General features: G+C 36.2%; 3 protein-coding genes across 3 annotated transcripts; all 3 read right to left on the reverse strand.

Moving 5' to 3' along the window:
* LOC109820207 (flavonol synthase/flavanone 3-hydroxylase-like) lies at positions 3,226-6,202 on the reverse strand. Its single transcript, XM_020386312.1, has 3 exons — positions 5,503-6,202; positions 4,049-4,376; positions 3,226-3,623 (listed from the first exon to the last, which is right to left on the reverse strand). Exons 1-3 carry the CDS (start codon positions 5,967-5,969, stop codon positions 3,411-3,413), a joined length of 1,008 nt encoding a protein of 335 aa, XP_020241901.1. The 5' UTR covers positions 5,970-6,202; the 3' UTR covers positions 3,226-3,410.
* On the reverse strand, positions 7,326-10,276 carry LOC109820049 (penicillin-binding protein 1A-like). The gene is made up of 5 exons (XM_020386107.1): positions 9,861-10,276; positions 9,260-9,385; positions 8,950-9,101; positions 8,395-8,509; positions 7,326-7,549 (listed from the first exon to the last, which is right to left on the reverse strand). Exons 1-5 carry the CDS (start codon positions 10,230-10,232, stop codon positions 7,508-7,510), a joined length of 807 nt encoding a protein of 268 aa, XP_020241696.1. The 5' UTR covers positions 10,233-10,276; the 3' UTR covers positions 7,326-7,507.
* On the reverse strand, positions 10,771-19,152 carry LOC109820342 (tRNA(His) guanylyltransferase 2). The gene is made up of 7 exons (XM_020386471.1): positions 19,032-19,152; positions 18,017-18,148; positions 15,293-15,337; positions 14,957-15,126; positions 14,618-14,703; positions 11,262-11,369; positions 10,771-11,128 (listed from the first exon to the last, which is right to left on the reverse strand). The coding sequence occupies exons 1-7, from the start codon at positions 19,133-19,135 to the stop codon at positions 10,988-10,990; spliced, it is 786 nt and encodes a 261-aa protein (XP_020242060.1). The 5' UTR covers positions 19,136-19,152; the 3' UTR covers positions 10,771-10,987.

The following is a 19,533-nucleotide window of genomic DNA, read 5'->3' on the forward strand; positions in this document are numbered from 1 at the left end:
TATTCTGCAAGCCGGCCACAAGAACGAACATAGCAACCGTATTCCTTGGGTCATTGACCTCCAGCCTCTTCACTTGGAACCTCTTGAAGTAGGCTTGAATAATCTCTCTAGGCTCCTACCTCATCTGGATCAACACACGAGGGCGCAACTTTTATTTGGTGTCAGCCAAGAAGTGGTGGATGAACTTCTGGGTAAGTTGCTGGAAGCTGCTGATGGGCTTCTCTCAAGGGTGTTCCACCAGAGCTTGGCACTCCCTGACAGAGTGATGGGGAAACATTAGTAAATAACAGCTTCTGAAGATTAGAGCATGCTCATTACATCATAATAGTTCTGGACGTGCTCGGAGGGGTCTCCTTCTCTCTTGTACTTCTCCACGTGAGGCATCTTGAACTTCTCACACGGGGCGTTCATGAAGTCGTCGAAAAGGAGGTGTTCCCCCCATTGGCTTCTGTGATTGGTCTGTACACCCGATCATATCTGGATGCCCCCAAGGTGGCAGAGATGTCCGGAGAGGTATGATGGTGGGGGAGAGTCTTAGAGACTACTCCTCTAGTGTGATCACCAGGGCGACTAGGACCGGGACTCTCGTCGATGGCTTCAAAAGTAGGGAGGAGGTGTCAGCGATGTTCCATGGGGTGAGTCGACCGATGTGGTGGTGGGTTCGTGTGCTCAATGTGATTTATCAGCTGTTTGTCAGTAGCGTGAGGAGTCTGTGGTAAGACTATATGTTGAGATTCAGAAGGGGGATGAGTCCGCGATCGTTGGTCTCCAGAAAGCAGAAGGACTGTGAAAGTAACTTGCTGCGGTTGTGGAAACTGGCTGAGGAGCTCGCTAGTAAAGGTAGCGAGTTGTTGTTAGAGGGATTGAGAGATCTTCTGAGCTGTTTCTTCAAGTTGAGCTTAAGTAACGTAGCTCTGGTGTAGTCCTCCAGGGATGGTCTGATCAGCCCTATGCTCAGAACTAGACATATTTGATCGAAAAAGAAAGAGTCCCTATGGTGAGCGCCAAACTGCTGATGGTTTAAATCACATAGGAAAAAAGAAGGTAATAGGGACTGGGTTAATATGGGGGGCCGCTCACTTTTCTGAATATCTGATTTGGAGTTGGGTTGTTCGTCCCTATATGTGTAACAACTCGTAAGAGGACGGGACTGGTTCTCCCGTTGTTCCTCCGACGATCAAGTCAACTAGGTGCTTGAGTGGGAATATGAGAAAATGCAGCGGACTGGAGAAAAATGCTAATAAAATAGCTTACCTTTGTATTTGGAATACCTTTCCTTTTTATAGTCATGCAAGAGGGGTAGTCTAGTCTTTTTGGCTGAGCCTGAGCTAGCGGCTGAGTCAGCGTCTACTTTACAGGTGTCGATCGTGGATCGGCCATGGGATGGACGCTATCATTTTGTTATTAATGAGATGCAATGGGCGGCGCACGAAGCCGACGTGGTCCGATGTGTCATAAATAGTGTCAAAGATGAAGAAATGATGGCGTCTGCCAAGCATTTAATGTGACGTCAACGTGCTGTCAGCAGGGGGTTTGACGTTGAAGTTATATTTTGGCTTGTAACGAAGGGTGCCGAGAAGTAACGCCTTTCCAGTCGACCCCGCGATGCGTCGAATAACTGGTTGAGTGGACTCGCATTGAGTCGTCTTCAATAAGATGACCGACAAACACCGTCCTTCTAGTCGACCCAAGTGGATGGTGAGTCGGCTAAGTCAGGATCCTGACAGTTCTGATCGTCAATTCGATTTGAATGGTGCATGTCGGGGGACACCTATCTGTTGCTGGCAAAGGGCCACAATTTGACGACTGAAAACACCATAACAACTACTAATCACATGGAACTACTAGTCCCGTGTTTTAAAAAAAAATTGTAAAACCAACCACTTTTAGGCCCGCCATAATGACGTGGCCAAAAAGTGATCGTTTTTGCTAATTTTATGCCAAAAGGTCAATAAACATTCAAAAAGAGTCTATTTCAAAAAATGCTCCTTTTTAAACTACTTGCCAATGATCTTAATCCCTCACAAAATAGTACCAACTATGATCACACATTGGTTATACCTAGTAAAGATCTTGAGCAGATCACAGACGAGGTAAGGAGGGAAAGGAGATAGCTCTCTCTCTCTCTCTCTCTCTCTCTCTCTCTCTCTCTCTCTCTCTCTCTCTCTCTCTCTCTCTCCACCATTTATTAACAACCAACAGCTCAAAGGGTCTTTCAGTATTGTAGATTTCACGTTCGGGTGTCACCAATATGAAACGAAGGTAGTGAAAGAAGATCTTGCTTTGTTTGGTCTTGGAACATATCAGATATTGTCATTTGCATATCGTTGTCTATGATAAATACTAGTCATTAATTAAAAGTTACAATTTGTAAACTTGTGCCAATTTTTACTGTTCAATCCCCGTAAGATCATCAAACAATTATGATTCACTCCTAATGCGATTAACACTATATCTTCCATACTTTCCACTTATTTCTATCTACAATATTAGTGACACATTAACCAGAGGATGAGCCTTAGTAGCTAAGGTTGCTGCCTCATTTGTTCGAATCTCTGAAACAATCTCTCTACAAGTAGAGATAAGACTCTGTACATTTAACTCTTCTTAGAACGCACAATAGTGGAAGCCTCGTGCACTGAGCAGCCCTTACCAGCAACACATTAACTGTCTAACAATCTAAAAGACCATGATGGCCCTTTGGACGGTCCACATATAGCCCGAGGCCTAGGTGAAGTCCATGAAAAAAAAACTAGTAAAAAGTTGGCATGATAAAATAATAACATTAAGAATAAACTCCGAACGTCCAAATAAGAGCCCAATCATATATAGAAGGGAAAATATGGCCCCTGCTTCAATAAAGAATGTATTGTCAGGGATTTTCTACATTTTACAAGATCCAAACTGTTTAAGTGCAGAAAAAGTAATGATATTTCAATACCTCCATCATATGGTTCACGAATGTGAACACTTAGTGACACTAACAATCATACTTTGGTGGAGGAAATATTAATATTGGGTAAATTATAAATAACCCCTTCACCTGTATTTTACGAAAGCAATATTCACCTTTTTAAACTATTTTATTATCATTTATCAGCTCCACCTCTAACGTAGACTTTTATGATCCGTTTAAAAGTTAACACTGTTGTATAACAATGATTCACGGTCATTTTCACTTGTCTTCCAAGGCAAAACGCATAATTAAACAGCGAAAGGTTGTGATTGAGAGAGAGAACTGTCGACTACAGCTTTGCAGTGAAGTGGATCACATCTCATACATTACAACTAAAAACGCACTTGTGATGGCTTTATTAAAGTTTCAAGTCGAAATAAAGGACAGAGATGCAAATAACTGGGGAGCGATCAAACAATGATTAGCACACAAAAACACTATATATCTAGATCTCTCATTGGGGAAGCTTGTTGATCTTGCAGTAGCTGTAGTCCTCGTACTTCTTAGTTTTGAATTTTGCAGGGTTCTCATCGTTAACGAGATCCGGCAACGGGCCGATGACGAGCTCACCTGGTGGTGAGCAGAACACTGGCCATGACATCCGTGTCTTCTCCTTGTTGACCGTTGTTCTGTGCAGCACACTCTTGTACTTCCCATTGCTTAAGATCTAAAATTACCAGATAATGAAATAAAATTAAAGGGCGATTATTCGCAGTATAGCTAATCACCAATCCAAACAGGTAACCAGGCCATCTGTTATTCAAATATTCCGTTTTTTTTATTTACCAAAACCGATCCGTTTTTTGTCACGTCAGCCTAATCATCCTCCTAAACAGTCGGGGTTGCCAACCCCGACTATTTAGGACATAAAATTTTAGGGTTTAAGGCTTCTAATTGGGGTTTAACACCCTCCTAAATAGTCGGGGTTCGCAACCCCGACTGTTTAGGAGGGTGATTAGGCTGACGTGGTAAAAAACGGGTCGGTTTTGGTAAATAAAACAAAATAGGCCGATTTTAAAAATAAAAAAAATTAAATGGGGCTGTTTTGAAAATTTGTTCTATCTAATAGTGATATGCCAGAATTGGGATCACCTCAATTTGATCACCGATATGAACAATGAGCGCATTAGGGATATAGTTGGCATCAAACCAGTGATCATCCTTGAACACCTGCAGCCCCGGTACCTCATTCGGAACGAGGATTGTGATGGCCGACATGTCGGTGTGCGGCGTAACGCCGAGGGCGAGATCGGGGCGTGGGCACGGCGGGTAGTAGTTGATCTTCAGCAGGTACTCGAGATCGTCGCCTCCGACTGCATCTTTTAGTGCGTTAGGCTCTAATCCGAGACCGAGCGATAAGCTGCTCAGCATTTCATCGACTACTCGAAGGAGGTGCTTTGCGTATTCTTCGTTAGCCTTCCTGTTTATGTTTACATATTGAATTAATGCATTGAGAAAAGGGAATATATATATCTCCCACTTATCGACCACTCTAACAAGTAGGTGCTTAATTGGTATATTCCATTTGACTTATGTTAAAAGAATTGTGTAAGTTTATTATTATATCGGTCACAATTGATGGCTGTTTAGTGAATTGCAGTGATTCGTGTTGGGCGAAAAATGATCAAAAGATGTGAATGGATCACAACACCATATATATATGGATCATTGGATAAACCAGAGTGAATGGATGCAAATATCGGAGGAGCTTTTTTTTTTTTAAATAATGTTTTGTTACAAACTAAAGTGGAACTCATGTAGAATGGAAGGAAGTTGAAGCATTGATATGGTTTTTACATGAAAACCATTTTTACTTTTACGCAATTAGACGGAAATCATTTTTTAGATTATTTTTTTTATATATAGAAAACGTCTTTAATTGCTGTTATGGTTGTAATATCACACATTTTTCCGATTTCTGCATTAAAAACATCCATACTTCCAAAAACACCCTAAACTAATATGCATGATAAACAAGTATCCTAAATAATTACAAGCAGGCTAGGCTCATTTTGAGACGATCCCCAATTTTTCACTTAATCTCCTAATGCTCCTTAAGATAACCCCTTTTCTGAAATAAATTTAGAAAAATGGAAAATTTTATGGGTTAAGTGATATTTCCAAACATTTTGGGGTTTACCCCCCTAACGGGCCAGATTACTTGGGTTTTTTGTGAAATTTACCTCCACAAGTTCATTAAGAAAGTTGGAGATCAGTAGTTTGCCTTCTTCATTACATAAGAATCGATGGGTCACCGCGAGTCTGTGCTTTTTGTCAGACTATACACGGTGTCGCCCTATATATAAATGTGAGACAACAATTAAAATTAACATTCATTCCTCATATTTAATTTCTGGATATATCTTCAATCAATAGTGTATATATATATATATGTGACGATTTTTCTGAACAATTTAAAAGTCTGTCATAATTCTTGCTAGCTAGGTAATACAGATATCTTGTAAAATTTTTATTCGAAAAAAAAAATTCATTGATATCTGTAACTGAGCTCATAAACAACAAAAAAACAAACTCAAAAGACACACCTATACGCGGGAGGGTTCGTGGGCCAATACTTGTAATCCACCCTGCTCTCCGGCCACACGTTGTGAAACAAATAATCAACCCAAGCCTTCTTCCCCTCCAAATCCCTCTGCAGCTTAGTCCCGTACCCTTGGAAGCTCCCCGACCCCGGCACCGTCGCGTAGACCTCCTTCTCCTCCTGCGGCAGCCCGAAGAACTCCGTCCCCACCCTCTGCAGCTCCTCTATCACCTCCGTCGGGATCCCGTGGTTCACCAACTGAAATATCCCCCACTCCATCGACGCGTCGGCTATCGCCTTGACGACACTGTCGCGGTCGGCGACGGAGAGGTCGACGACCGGGATGTCGGGCACCGGGCCGTGGTATGTCGTAATGTCCGGCCGTTCGTGCTCCGACCGGATGAATTCAGTCGGGATTGTGTCCAGGTTTGCCGCCACGGAGGCGATTGCTTGCACTCTCTCTACCTCCATTCTTTCCTCTCTTTTTCTTCGTGTTTTTGGTTCGAATTTGTGATGGACGGTTTGCTCAGCGCTTCGAGAGGATATAAAATAGAGAGTATTATGGGAGCAAAAGAAGTAACGTGGGGGGATTGGGTTCACTTGTTGGAGGTAACAACCTCAGAGGAAGTGGCGCGGTTGGTTGTCTGTACAATTAATGCAACGCAGTAAGCGTGAGGGGGCGGGAGTCTGGTTGGGTACAAAACTCTGCATCTAGAATGAGGCATGTCCGTGTGCGTTCTGAAGCCTCTCTTTATTGGATTCCGATGCTCTTCCTTATCAAAAAAAAAAAAAGTAGTGAGCGGAGGGATCACTACCTAATCACAACCGTTAATTATCTAGTTATTGGTTGTGGTTTTTTTCTTTGAGTGCAAATTAAGAAGAGCTTTGCTACGGGGACCCAGAATATGGGACCAATAGAAAGGACAAGTGAGGTGTCCCCTTCTTATTGGATAATGAGTTGGCCATCATTAATGATGGCCAACTCATTATCCAATAGAAGGGGGACACCTCACTTGTCCCCTCTATTGGTCCCATATTTTGGGCCCCTCTATTGGTCCCATATTTTGGGTCCTTGGAGAATTTTTCAATTAATAAGAGCTTTGCTACGGGGACCCAGAATATGAGACCAATAGGAGGGACAAGTGAGGTGTCCCCTTCTTATTGGCTAATGAATTGACCATCATTAATGATTGCAATACACGAGAGTACGGCGAATGTTATATTTAGACTGTGTTATAACCGCCAATAATAATTAATGGTTAAGATTAAAAGTAGTGGTCTCTCCACCGCTTGAATCCAAACTCCTCTTTATTACTCTCATGTATTTGGAAAGTATCTTCATATGGTTAAAATTTACATCATACATTGCCCATTGTCAATAAATTTGTCAAGATTAAACCGCGTCTTACTAACCGCAGCAGCCAATAGCAATTCCCTACTTTCTTATCTATATAAAAAAAATTTGTCAATATATATTGATGGCATAACTTCTAATAGCGTATTTTTGCAATAGTCCGTTATGACGTTGTATTACCGTGTGATCTATTCTTTGATCCATATCTATGACATTCGCAATGAAGGTTTCGAAATATACTCATGCACGTCGACACTCTTAATTCCTGGTTGCATGCTTATTGTTATTATTATTATCGTACGAGAAGATTAGCTTGCATCGAAATAAACAACCATCTTGTAGCAGTGTGGCATCTAATATTTTAAAAACCTAGATTAGACTTATCTACTAGTAAAGAATTTATCAATATTCTTGTTGTATGTCTCTCGAAAATAAAAATGTGTGATACTTTTACGCAAACCCCAAGTTTCATGGGTTTTTTTTTGTGAAATTTAGCCCTTTGAAATCATTCAAAATTAATTAGAAAACAGAACCACATACAAAAGCTCAACGATGCGAACTCAAAATCCACAATTATTCAAATAGACCCCAATAAGAAAAATGATATTCTGACTTGAACAACTCAATTATTTGTCCTCACATTTAGAAGTCGTCTTCATGTCCTCCCTGCCATTTGTGCCTCGCCTGTGCGATTCGTCTGAGACGTGGTCCACATTTGATGTCAATTTTACATGAGAAAGCAATTGCTCATATCAATTAGAAAACACTAGCATTTTTTTAAACTCTCAATTGCTTGCACTTATAGATGTTGGTGTTTTCAGATTTTGGAGCTTGCTTGTTTGGATTGAGAGGAATGAGGGTAAAGGGAAGTTAGGGGAACCATTCACCTCCATTCACCTTGTTTGGGAACACTTAGGAGGTGAAGTTAATTCACCCTAGTTCCCCTTGGTTCACCCCCTAATAGTATAAAAATTATTACCCCCCAAATTGGGGTGTAACCAAGGGGAAGGGAATTCCCTTCCCTTCCCTTCACTCAGTTTCCCTTAACTTCCCTTCACCCCTACAAATCCAAACAAGCCCTCAGTTTCCCTTAACTTCCCTTCACCCCCTACAAATCCAAACAGGCCCAGGCAGACATGTGAATATTAATTCCTCTGAACATTTCTATGTAATATTCACATGCTAACTTTAGTATTTATCCTTAATACTTGTTGAATTACTGTTAAATCTATTTTGATTCTATTTTTTAAATAGAATGAAATAGAATTCATGCAAGTTTAACAGTAAATTCAACAAACTTTAAGGGTCAAATAATTTTAAAATTTGCATGTGAGTATCACGTGAGAATATTCTCATATTTCCTTAATAGGTGATACTAAAATGCCAATTTTTTATTAGAAAGTAAATTAAAGGATATAGAGTCACTGTCGCGAACAAATTAGAGTATATAAGTGCAAGCTAGGGGAAACTACAAGGTACTTAAGTGCTAATTAGCCCCAGTTTTCTGAATCTATACCGGAAACCAAATTACATGGAACTTACCTTCACTTCAGTACGCAAATAAAGAGGTTGGTTTGCAATATCTAGTGCTTCATCCAAATCCAGAAACCCAGATGCTACCATCCTTCTCAATACCCTGACTTGGGAGCGTTTTCCTCTTTCAAGAAATTGAGTTGTTAGCTTGCTTGAAAAGTTGGAATGAAACAACATTTTAGGGAAAAGAAAAATTAATGTCTGTGCCATTTTCATTCTAAGATTTATCTTTTTAAATTATGTCATTAATTCTTACTTTGTAAACTTTTATAATCTTTTACCTTTTTGACACAGGATATCATAAATACCATTTTGTACAGATGGTTTTAATCTAGCTTTTGGCCTCATTTTATTCCAATTTAAAGCCAACTAAGCTTTCTCCAAATATATTTATTTATTTTTTTAATTCTTTTTTAAGATTTTTTTGACTTATAAAATTAGTAAGTATAACTTTTTCTTCTTTCTTAATTCATCTGAACAAAGAGATCGATATTTATAGAACATTGTCAAAAAGTTTTGTCTCAATTAAACTAATTTTGATTGTCCATGTAAATATGTATTTACCTCTTAGGGTTGGTATATGGATTGAGAAATTCAGGACCAGGCAATATTCCAGCCAGTAATGCAGACTCCCCAACATCAAGAAAATTAGGATGCTTTCCAAAGTAAAACTCAGATGCCGCTTCAATTCCAAAGATGCCATGTCCCCAGTACATCTGCAGCATCAGTTCTTCAATATAATGGAAATATATATCACACCAACAACTGTCAGCTTTTATTTTTTATTTTTTAATATATTTGGAGTAGCGCATAAGAATAGAATTAAATTGTTGATAGATGAATCAAACATAAAAGGAAATATCAGAATACATACCTTGCTTAAGTATGAATACAGTATTTGCCTCTTGGACATTCTCTTCTCCACTATCAAGGACAACAATCCCTCGATGAATTTCCTTGACATTGTTCTTTCACTCGACAAAAAGATTCTCTTCATCAGCTGCAAGAAGGAAGGGCATTTATCATTTAACATTCGAATATAAGTTTATATTGAAAGATTAAGTAGATGAGGATTTCAGAATGTATTTTGCTAAGAACTAAATATCAGCTTGGTTACTAAGACATTAATTAATAGCTCATAAACCCGACAGTTGAAGATTTCAGTTGGAGTGGCGATTTGCTAGAGTTTACAGTTGACACTGGGGTTATTTCCTTCGCTGCAATTGCAGCAGACGCAGATGTGCAAAAGGCTTCCAGTTTTCGAGAATTTACACACAAGTCATAGTTGCAATTTTTTTGAGTTGCGATTAGAGTTCAAATTATAACTCCTGTTAACAATCAGTTCTCAAGAAAGGCTCCAAAAAGATCTAATATCCTAGACGAATACGTATATACAGCAATGACTACTAAGTGCAAATCATTGAATTTTAACTGGAACTACTACATGCATCACAAGTGCGACTAGTTCAACTCGCCTGTTGGGTGATGGTGCTCCCTCCACCACCGTTAGGATAATTCACTACAGCCCGTCCGATCCCATGCGGATCCACCCCAAGATGGTAGAAGAACCTGCAGTCCTCCGACGCGGTCACAGCCTGAACCAGATGAACCGGAATCTGGCACAGCCTCGCCTCTGCCTCCTCCGAAGTCTCAACAAGATTCCTCCATCTCTGCGCAAAGTCCGGAGGCAACACATGAAGGTAGGAAAACAATGACAATGACCTGTCCAAGATCGGGTTCGAAACGCGCAGAGATTTTCTGGGTTTTGGTGAGAGGAGGCTGGTGATCGTAAGGGAGTGGGGGCAAGCGAGGGGAGAAGTGGGAGTGAAGGAGAGGAGGAGGGGCATTGTGAAAGTCTAGCGCGTTAACAATGAGATAGGAGTTGTATAGGAATTGCATATCTAGAGGATACAAGTGTTTTAAACATGGGGATGGTAGGTACTTTTTGGATGTGTAGGGAGCGGAGGCTTGTACAAGCAACGGCATGTTTCAGATGAATTGGATATTGGAACAATACAACTCTGAAGATATATACCAAAAATAATCGAAAATTTAAATATAAGCTAACTTGTCTACGAGAGGGTGGATATTACACGGGAATGAAGCGGATCATGCATAAGATTTAATTGACAGATCCTACCCGTGTCATGCCGCATAAACAGAATCAATTGAACGGTAACAAACATCAAATATTGATGAAGGTCTAAAACATAAAGCAGATTAAAGTAATTCCTGACGTACATGAACTTGATCAATGTTAGGAAAAGAGTAAGCTCACCTCAGTAACTTATTCCTCAGAAGCATCTAACAGGCAACTGCAATACTTATCCACTGGAGCCTTGCTCACCGAAAGAGCAAGTGGTCACAAGGTAAATTCCAGATTCAAAATCAAGTTATAATCTTTATTTGCCCAAAAAAAAAAGGGAAAACACTAAATTATCTTAATAGTACATCTACAATTTACAGTCTACAATCTTTCAAGAAATGAGAGAGGAAAATAATTTATCTAAAAATAGTAGATCAACTGTTACAGTTTCGACGTAAATGTCAATGAATTTTATAAAATCGAGAATGACCCAATGGGGGTCTTAATTCTTCCAGCTCATTTTAGATCTTCTTTTAAAATATAAGGTCGCTCGCTCCAAAACTTGGGACCTATTATATCAATATGATCCACAGTAACCTTCATTCGAGTTCTTTTTACGGGATTGCCGCCCTCGTCCAGTTTCACTGTCTCCTCCACCTAAAATTTTAACCTGATATAAGTACCAAGTCCATGCATAATATGCAAGAAATTTTTAAGGTGCAAGAAATAATCATGGAGTTATTGCTTTGCTTAATATGTTTTAATCTCATGTTCAAGACAGAAGGTTTACCTCATCTCGGAATATACATGATCCTTTTCGAAACATTGCAGGTAGTTTATCATAATTAATATCAAACTGCTGAAAAAGTAGCTCATTTTTATCTTTCGACAGAGTACCCTGCACAAGATATTACAAAGCCCAATGAACTTCAATACATTGTATTTATTGTTACAACATTTAGGGCAGGGAATTAACCAAATAATTTAAATAATACAAAAAAATCTGTAAATTTACTATACACTAAGCCTATGAGGTTGAACTAGAAAGGTACAGTATCTCATACAACTTCAGACTAGAACTTAAATAAGTACGATATATGTGCAAAACTACCAAATATCATAAACGAACTTCAAATACATTTTGTATGAGTGTGCTACGTAATCTGAAGATGAAATCATAGTCTTTACTTGGATGCTTCTTAATGAACACTCGTGGATATTAGTTTCCACAGAGTAGGTAAAGTATGATGAAAAACAAGCTCGGATACTTGTAAGATGTCTATTAACACAACAGACGAATATTCTGGTTCAACAAATAGAAGCATGGACATAAAACTGGCAACTGGAGGGTTAATGGCATGGGCTAGGTGACGGTCTAAACTGCGATTAGATTAGATTGTTAAATTTGAGACAGTTCCTTTTCTTCAGTGGGATAAAAAATTATCGCAAAATAAAAAAAGGTGCAGATACCTAAAAGATAAGAAACTATGATCCAATGAAAATCACAACAGGCAGATGAAGGAATCTAGAAAGCGGCTTCAATTACATATGTAGGCCTCAATGACAATCCTCAACCCAATTCACCATAAAGATCTAGAAAACATCTGGCCACTAATAGCATTTTTAAGCCATGATAACAAAGCACAAGATCCACACAGGCCATTTTGTTGCATGTAATCCAGTGTCAGGGAGCATACATCAATTTTATAGGGGATGAGGGAGTTCAAAGCAAAATAGATTACAGAGGTGTAGCAGACAAACGGCAACGAAGAGATTAGCTAAGTCATATTCCTAAATCTCATAGAAATTCTATATAGTTGAGTCATTTATCAACCAAATGTAACACAAAAATTCCACTTAGCTTCATATGCAGAAGAAAGGAGAAAAAACAAGCCTTTATTTCGATTTTGGTATCAGGCGCTATATAATATTTTTCTCACATTCAAATTTGTCAAGTCATCCCTATAGTTAGTAGGTAAGATTATTTGAGGGAATCAAGAACAACACTATTAGGTAGTAGGATGAAGTCTTAAGTTGTAATAGACAAAAATTGCATTCACTCCAATGGTAATATTTTCCTACTGAAAAAAAAAATTGTACCTTAAAGCATCGACAATATTATTAGAGCAAATTACACTAAACCCCCAAGAACTTTCAGCTTTTTGCACTATATCTCAATAACGTTCAAAATCACACTAAACCCCAATAACTTTTTGGAATTGCAGGCCCCCCAATAAGTTTCTACATTTTGCAGATAATCCCCATAAATTAGAACAAAAAAACAACAGAAAAAAGGCACTTGAAAGGTATCTGGGGTTTAATGTAATTCACCCAAAAGATATTGAAGGCTTTCTACAAAATTTACTGGGAGTTTAATGTGATTTTGGACGTTAATGAGTGTTTACTCCAAAACGCTAAAAGTTCTTGGGGGTTTATTGTAATTTACCCATACTAGTATAATGCACGTGCTTTGCACGTGAATGTACATGTTTTAAGTTTTGAATGTTTATTAAATAGTAAAGCTATGTGTTAATAATAAAATCGTATTATAAGATTGCTTAAAAAAATGTATTAATTAATTAATTATCATGTTGTTATTGTAATTGAATATTTTTCTTATAAGTGTTAACCTTTTTTTTAATAAGTCCCCAAATCTAAAATTGTTCTTAAATAAAACTATCGATTCTATAAGTTCTCTTAAATATGCCCCTCAAACATGAAAGTTATTATCTTAACTTTAAACTAAGTTACATTAATCTTGCTAGCTTTTTCCTGATGCTCCTTAGATAGTTATGTTTGATACCTGCAACATAATGTAATAGTTACTCTCATTATAATTATTGAATAGGGTAAATTACACTAAACCCTTATGAACTTTCAGCCCATAAAAACTTTTAAAATTATACTAAATCCTTAATGACTTTTCTATTTCAAAGAAGACCCTCAATAACTTTCTAAATTTTGCAAATAACCCTTAAAATTAGAACTAGAAAATGGCATAAAAAGGTATTTTGGAAATTATTGGGGGTTTGGTGTAATTTATCTAAAAGATATTGAGGCCTTTCTACAAAAGTTATCAGGGGTATAGTGTGCTTTCGAAAGTTTATAGGGTCTATTTACTACAAAATGCTAAAAGTTCATGGGGGTTTATTGTAATTTACCTAATTTAATATTATAGTTTTTAGTTCAAGTAATACTATTAAAATAATTATACTGTCTATATACTATAAAAATATTTATCTAATTTAATTTTTATAATTATGCTCTTAAGAAATTTAGTACTAAAATATTTTATAAATTTTTATTATACTATCATTAACAATTAATAGTACTATTATTAATATTAACTATTTTTTTATAAAAAGGTTAGTTTTCAATCATTACGAAGTATAGATTATTCAGTATCAGGTAAGAATCTTTGAGAAAATACTCTAAAAGTAATATTAAATTATTTATTTAATTTATTTAATAATTTAATAATAAATAAATTGTGTAAGTCATAATTTATGTGAAATTATTAAAATAATTACATTATTTATGTGATTCAAAATTTATTCTATTTATTTTATTGCTTATTGAATTATAGTACAATTCTTAATAGTGTTTAATAATATATTATTCTATTTATACTTTGTTTTCATTATTTTATTATAATTCATAAATAATAATTATAATGATTTAATTGGTTACCATTAATAATTGTGAATGCTTATTTTATAAATTATTTTATTCAAACAATTAATAGTTATAATATTATTGATAATTATAGTTATTTAGAAAGGTGAGGAAGTGCATAATTAATAAGAGGTTATATTTATTTAATGAAAGATTAATTAGAGATAATGGCATAGTTAGAATTTACCAACATGTAAGAGGGTGAAAAAGAAAATTAAAAGTTTTAACACTCCAATCCCCTTTTTATAGTAGTATAGATTATTAAATAGAAAGTACATGGTGCCCTTTAACAGACAGTTTTACTGCAAAAACAGAAACTAGTACTCATGTAATGATGTTTTTCAAATCCTTATGTCACATATGCAAGACAAATAGTAAAGGATGAACAAGAATTTGAATAAGAAAAAAAGGGAAAGTATTAATTAACTATATAAAAAATGGTGAATATGTTAAGTAGATTGTAGGTAACACCTTCAAAAGCTCATGTGCTTCCTTTTCTGTTTTTCCTGACTTAACCAACATCCAAAAACAAGTATTGTATTGGTTGTTAATGTGACCTGCAACATGGGAAGATGAAACACTGGAATAGCCCATTTCGCAATATAATATGATAACATTCTTTTCTCAAAACAATATACTAACAATTTAGTAACAGTAAGTCATGTATAGACTATAACCAAGTAGATATGCATTGCACCATATACCCTCAGGACCAAAGGCATGGATGGAGGCTTACTTATTATGCTGCACAAAATTCAGGTTCCTAAGGTATTTAATTAAAAATGTTTAGTTTCTTTGTATATAACTCACAGTCTACTTGCCTCCACGCTAGGTAATCTCTTACAATCTTGACTCTTGGATAGCAAACAACTCGCCCATCAAAATATGGTGGTTCCTTCAGTTCTTTATTGGGAAAGAATTCTTTCCACCTCATTACATACACAGAGGTGAAATATGATACACTCAGTGAAAGGAGTTTGCTGCAGCAGGGGGAAAAAGGAGCAAAGCATTATAAAAGCCAGCACGTTATGAACAATATATTAAAATTTATGAACTTTTTTAGGTCAATGAAATGTATATCCAAAAATTGCATTCATAACAGAGTACTCTTTTTACTCTGGGGGAAAAAACCGCTAGAGAGAGTACCATTCCCGTCTTTGATAAAATCGAGTGGTCTCCCTCCAGACAAAGCTGCAAAAGAAAGAAATGGCATTAATGCTTACGAAATACATGCATACAAGACTGGTGCTAAGCTATTAGATATCTCAATTCCAGAGGTAATTAGTCTCAAATTAAGGTTTAACTAAATACCTATACATAAGATTGATGTTTCACACTGCAAATCATACTTAATTGTATACATTAATAATATTACTGCCTTCCATTCTCCTGCACCACCCGACACAGGATCACTAAATTTGAAAGATTAAACTAAGACAAGGAACAATTATCTCATATTATCAGGCATGATATGGGAGTGTTTGGGTATATTCTGACAAGTTCCCAGCATGTATGTAATAATTCTAAGTTTCTTGGCTATATATATATATAAGGAAAAGTAAAGGGACTTTTGTGCATAAATTGTTAGAGGGTCTATTAGTAAAAGGATATTTAGGAATAAACAAAACCCTACTCTAGTTCCTTCTTCTTTTCCCGTCAGCCTCTTCTCCTTTTCCCGTCATTATTGGCTTGACCTTGTATGAAGCCATGGCCATGGTGGACAAAGCTTATTGTTGCTCATATATTTATTTATTTATTTATTTTTATCCATGCGTGATATTTGATTCCATGGCCATGGCAGACACAAGAGCTTATTGCTGCTCTTACCTTTATTTATTTATTTACTTTCGTCTTCATGCATGATATTTTGACTCTTAGCATATGATTATATTGATTCTATGATTAAAAATTTTGTTATGTATACAATGCTTAACCGTAGTTATAGGGTACAGTATAGTATGTAGGTTGATTTTAGTATAGTTAATTAAATGGTGTATGATAATATCCTAAGATTATTTTAATAGGTATTCGGGTCTTAAGTTATACAGTAATTTTGATGGTTATTTGTATATATTGTAGGAATCCCAAGTGATTTCGAGAAGACATCGTGACTGGTATTCCGATAGTCTTTCGAGTTTGAGTAAGTGGTGAATTGATGCATTGTGCACTGCGTATTTTTCATATAAAATTATATTAATTATATGCGAAATTATTTCTGATGGATTATATCCTTTTGTGTGATTTACTCACATGTTAAATGTTGATTCGAAGGTGAGGCACATGGAAATTTGGTATAAGCCTATGCTTATTTTCTTTGTCAATTGTTATGTCTTTTCATATAGTAGTAGGTTGAGATGCATATGTGGTTGATTGATTTCACTATTAGTTGACCTTTAGCATTTTTGTATTACATATTTAGTTTTACGAATTTTATTTAATTTTCTTAAAGCATATGCATCTCAGGTCACCGGTATATGTTGGAAACTTGGGATAAAAGTAAATCATCTAAACATGGTTCAATGTGCCTCTATGAGGTCTTTATTTTAGCGCTAAGAGTTCAAGTTTGGATCTCACGTCCTGACCACGGACTATGTAATAGTGGGGTTTGCCAAGTCAACCAGAATATCGAAGTGTTGACCACATTGAGATGTGATCTGCTTATTTCCATTGCATGTATATATTTTAAAAATATTGCATTATAGTTTTTACTATTTTTGTATTTTTCTTATCAAGTCCATTTATTTTAGTTTTGCAAAAATCAGTGTTTAATGTATGAATCTATCCACTTATTGAGTTATGAACTCATTATGTTGTTTTCATTCTTTTCAGAGACTCGGGATTAGGTGGAGTTGATGGTTTTTAAAATTCTTAGAACGGAGCAAGGAATATAATTCGAGATTGTTATTGTCTTCTAGGTGAAGGTTAAATAAAGTCTTTGAATTGAGAGTTTTGTAACAATAAGATTCTTTCCTTTAGGTTGAGATTTATTTCAAGTTGAGGAATATTTGTTTTTATCAAGTTAATTGGATTAGTGTTGACTTTTGGGATTATAGAGAATATTTATTGTTGGATTTAGTTCAATGAAGAGATTATTTTGACGGTCTTTTAATGAATGCATATTTTTGGAGGATTTTTCACAGGTTTAGTCTGGCTCCAATATTCCTTTTAGGTTCGGGATTTGGGGTCGTGACAATGTATAGTTGAACGACAAAGATTTTTGAGCCATGAAAATAAAAATTACTAGATAAATATATTAAGATGCATACAATCATGAGTATGAATGTAGGAAGTTACAAATCTCTGTATCTGTTTCTAGAATTTTGCAATAAACTTGATATGCAATAGGAAGTCACATTTGTGCATGTCGTTTGCAAAATGCATGTAAAAAAGCAGCATCAGTCACAAAAAAATGGTGTACATTCATTAAGTGCTTGTATATGCATTGTAGGCACGTGTAAATGTGGGAACTGTTGAGTCTGAGTTTGACCCAATGCCTAACCTGTTTACCTTAAAGAACAATGGTAGATGCTCCTATATTCTTTTTCCCTGTTCTACTTGCCATATTCCCCTTACTTAGCCTAGGCTTCAGTCATCTTCCCGACCAAAATTAAGTGGCGAAATCTCCAGCAGGAGATGGGGATTTTTGGCATAACCTTGAAAGGAGAGAGGCAACATGACAAAGCAGGCATCATGATTAAGTGTTTACATTTTTGTAATTTTCCTTGCTATTATTGTTTCCTTTCTTGTCCGAAATTTTTCAGATTGTGCGAGCGATTGCATATGTGGTCAATGTTGCATATGCCAATGTATTGTATCATGGAGCACACTGGATCATGTAATATTTAAAAAGCTTAGGAAGGAAGATCATACCTATACTCATCACTAACTCCATAAGCAAATACTATATCGGGAAAGTGTTGTAGCATTGCAACTGCACATGAATTCATTAACTTTAAAGCATTCTCATCATTAGGCTTCTCAAACATGTGATCTGCAGAAAAGCTGAAAAGATAAAGGCAATCGTTAGTGAAGGGAAAAGATATTAGTGGAAGAATTGCATTAATAAACATTTAAAGCAAGTTAACTCTTTCCATAAGGCTGAATGTATGCCAAATTATAAATGTTTAGAAGGGTTGAGAAACATCAAGGATGGGTACAAATTTTAACATAAATGGGTACAAATTTTAGCATGCTATTTGCAATTTTCAGTTCAAATGAAGACTGTGACTTATTGGTTTAGTTTAATCTAATTTCACGTCATCCATTTATCACCCTTCATCTTTAAAACTCTATTTTGTAATCAAAGCTAATAACTAAGAGATAAACATAATCCAGAAGCCTAAAGATAACACAAATTCTAACTCCAAGACTGTTCTATGGGTTTTAGAAAATCATTCACAGCCATAAGTTCATCATCATCAGTACACATTGTATACTCTTACAGATGTAAATGCAATTTGCAACAAGTTGCACTTCTTCAAGTTTTATGATCTAAAGTAATTTACTAAAATAGGAAGCACTTATATTCTGGATGTCCATTCTTTTTTTAGTGAAATTTTGAAGGTATGTGAGGATTGAGGCTTACAATGCTATACTATAACATGTTTCCGCAGGTTGCCTGCCCTTTTCATGGATCAAAATCTGCACTATTTTACGCAATTGTTTCTCCTAAATCTGCTTTAATTATGTATCCCATAGGATTTCAACATGGGGTTGCCCAGATACCATCCAAAAGTTTCTTCCATGGCACCAAAACTTTTAAGTTGCGAGTTGATGGTTATACTTTTATAGACTAGTAGATATATGGTACAATATATCATAGAACTAATACAGAAAAGGGGCATAAATCAATGTGCAATAAAAAAATCAGAATAAAATAGCTGACCGATGAAAATGGCATCCATCAATTCTCACGACAATCCAAGTGTGAGGTAGAATCTTGGCATCACTCTCAAAATCTTTCACGTACTCATATTTGCTGTTTGCCATTCAACAAAAATTGCACCTGCAATTCAAAATTATTCAGTAAATAAACCATAATAGAAATGGAAAGCATTAAAAAAAACTATTTTTGAAAATTAAATAAATAATTAAAAGTTTGCCTGCAGCAGAGATGGATTCGCTGTCGATCAGTGGTCGTTTTTGTTCTCTTTGGAGAGAGAAATTGATTGGGATTTAGGGATTAGTTTATGGGTTGGACCTGATAAAGAGTCCAACCCAATTTCCGAATGCAGCGTGTTGATTTCAGAAAAAACCCCCTTGACCTTTGGGGGTTGTTACGGATAACCCTACTCAAGTAAGTTAATTCGACAAAACCCCTTAATTTTGGAATGTTGTCAATAACCCCCTTAAACATTTTATTATTGTATTAGAACCCCTGAAATTTG

This window comes from Asparagus officinalis, chromosome 8 (assembly GCF_001876935.1).
Source record: "Asparagus officinalis chromosome 8, Aspof.V1, whole genome shotgun sequence".
Taxonomy (NCBI): Eukaryota; Viridiplantae; Streptophyta; class Magnoliopsida; order Asparagales; family Asparagaceae; genus Asparagus; species Asparagus officinalis.

Bases quoted from the DNA above. Each gene is read 5' to 3' on its own strand.
- LOC109820049 (XM_020386107.1), bottom strand. From the start codon at position 10,232: ATGCCCCTCCTCCTCTCCTTCACTCCCACTTCTCCCCTCGCTTGCCCC. The intron at 9,386-9,860 runs GCGAGTTGAACT...TCCTTCTTGCAG, and splicing joins GGAGCACCATCACCCAACAG to CTGATGAAGAGAATCTTTTT. The intron at 7,550-8,394 runs GTAAGTTCCATG...ACCACGTCTCAG, and splicing joins ATTTGCGTACTGAAGTGAAG to ACGAATCGCACAGGCGAGGC.
- LOC109820207 (XM_020386312.1), bottom strand. From the start codon at position 5,969: ATGGAGGTAGAGAGAGTGCAAGCAATCGCCTCCGTGGCGGCAAACCTG. The intron at 4,377-5,502 runs GTGTGTCTTTTG...AAACATAAACAG, and splicing joins ACGAACCCTCCCGCGTATAG to GAAGGCTAACGAAGAATACG. The intron at 3,624-4,048 runs GTGATCCCAATT...TGGTAATTTTAG, and splicing joins ATATCGGTGATCAAATTGAG to ATCTTAAGCAATGGGAAGTA.
- LOC109820342 (XM_020386471.1), bottom strand. From the start codon at position 19,135: ATGGCAAACAGCAAATATGAGTACGTGAAAGATTTTGAGAGTGATGCC. The intron at 18,149-19,031 runs GTCAGCTATTTT...TTATCTTTTCAG, and splicing joins GATGGATGCCATTTTCATCG to CTTTTCTGCAGATCACATGT. The intron at 11,129-11,261 runs GTAAACCTTCTG...TTAAAATTTTAG, and splicing joins CATGTATATTCCGAGATGAG to GTGGAGGAGACAGTGAAACT.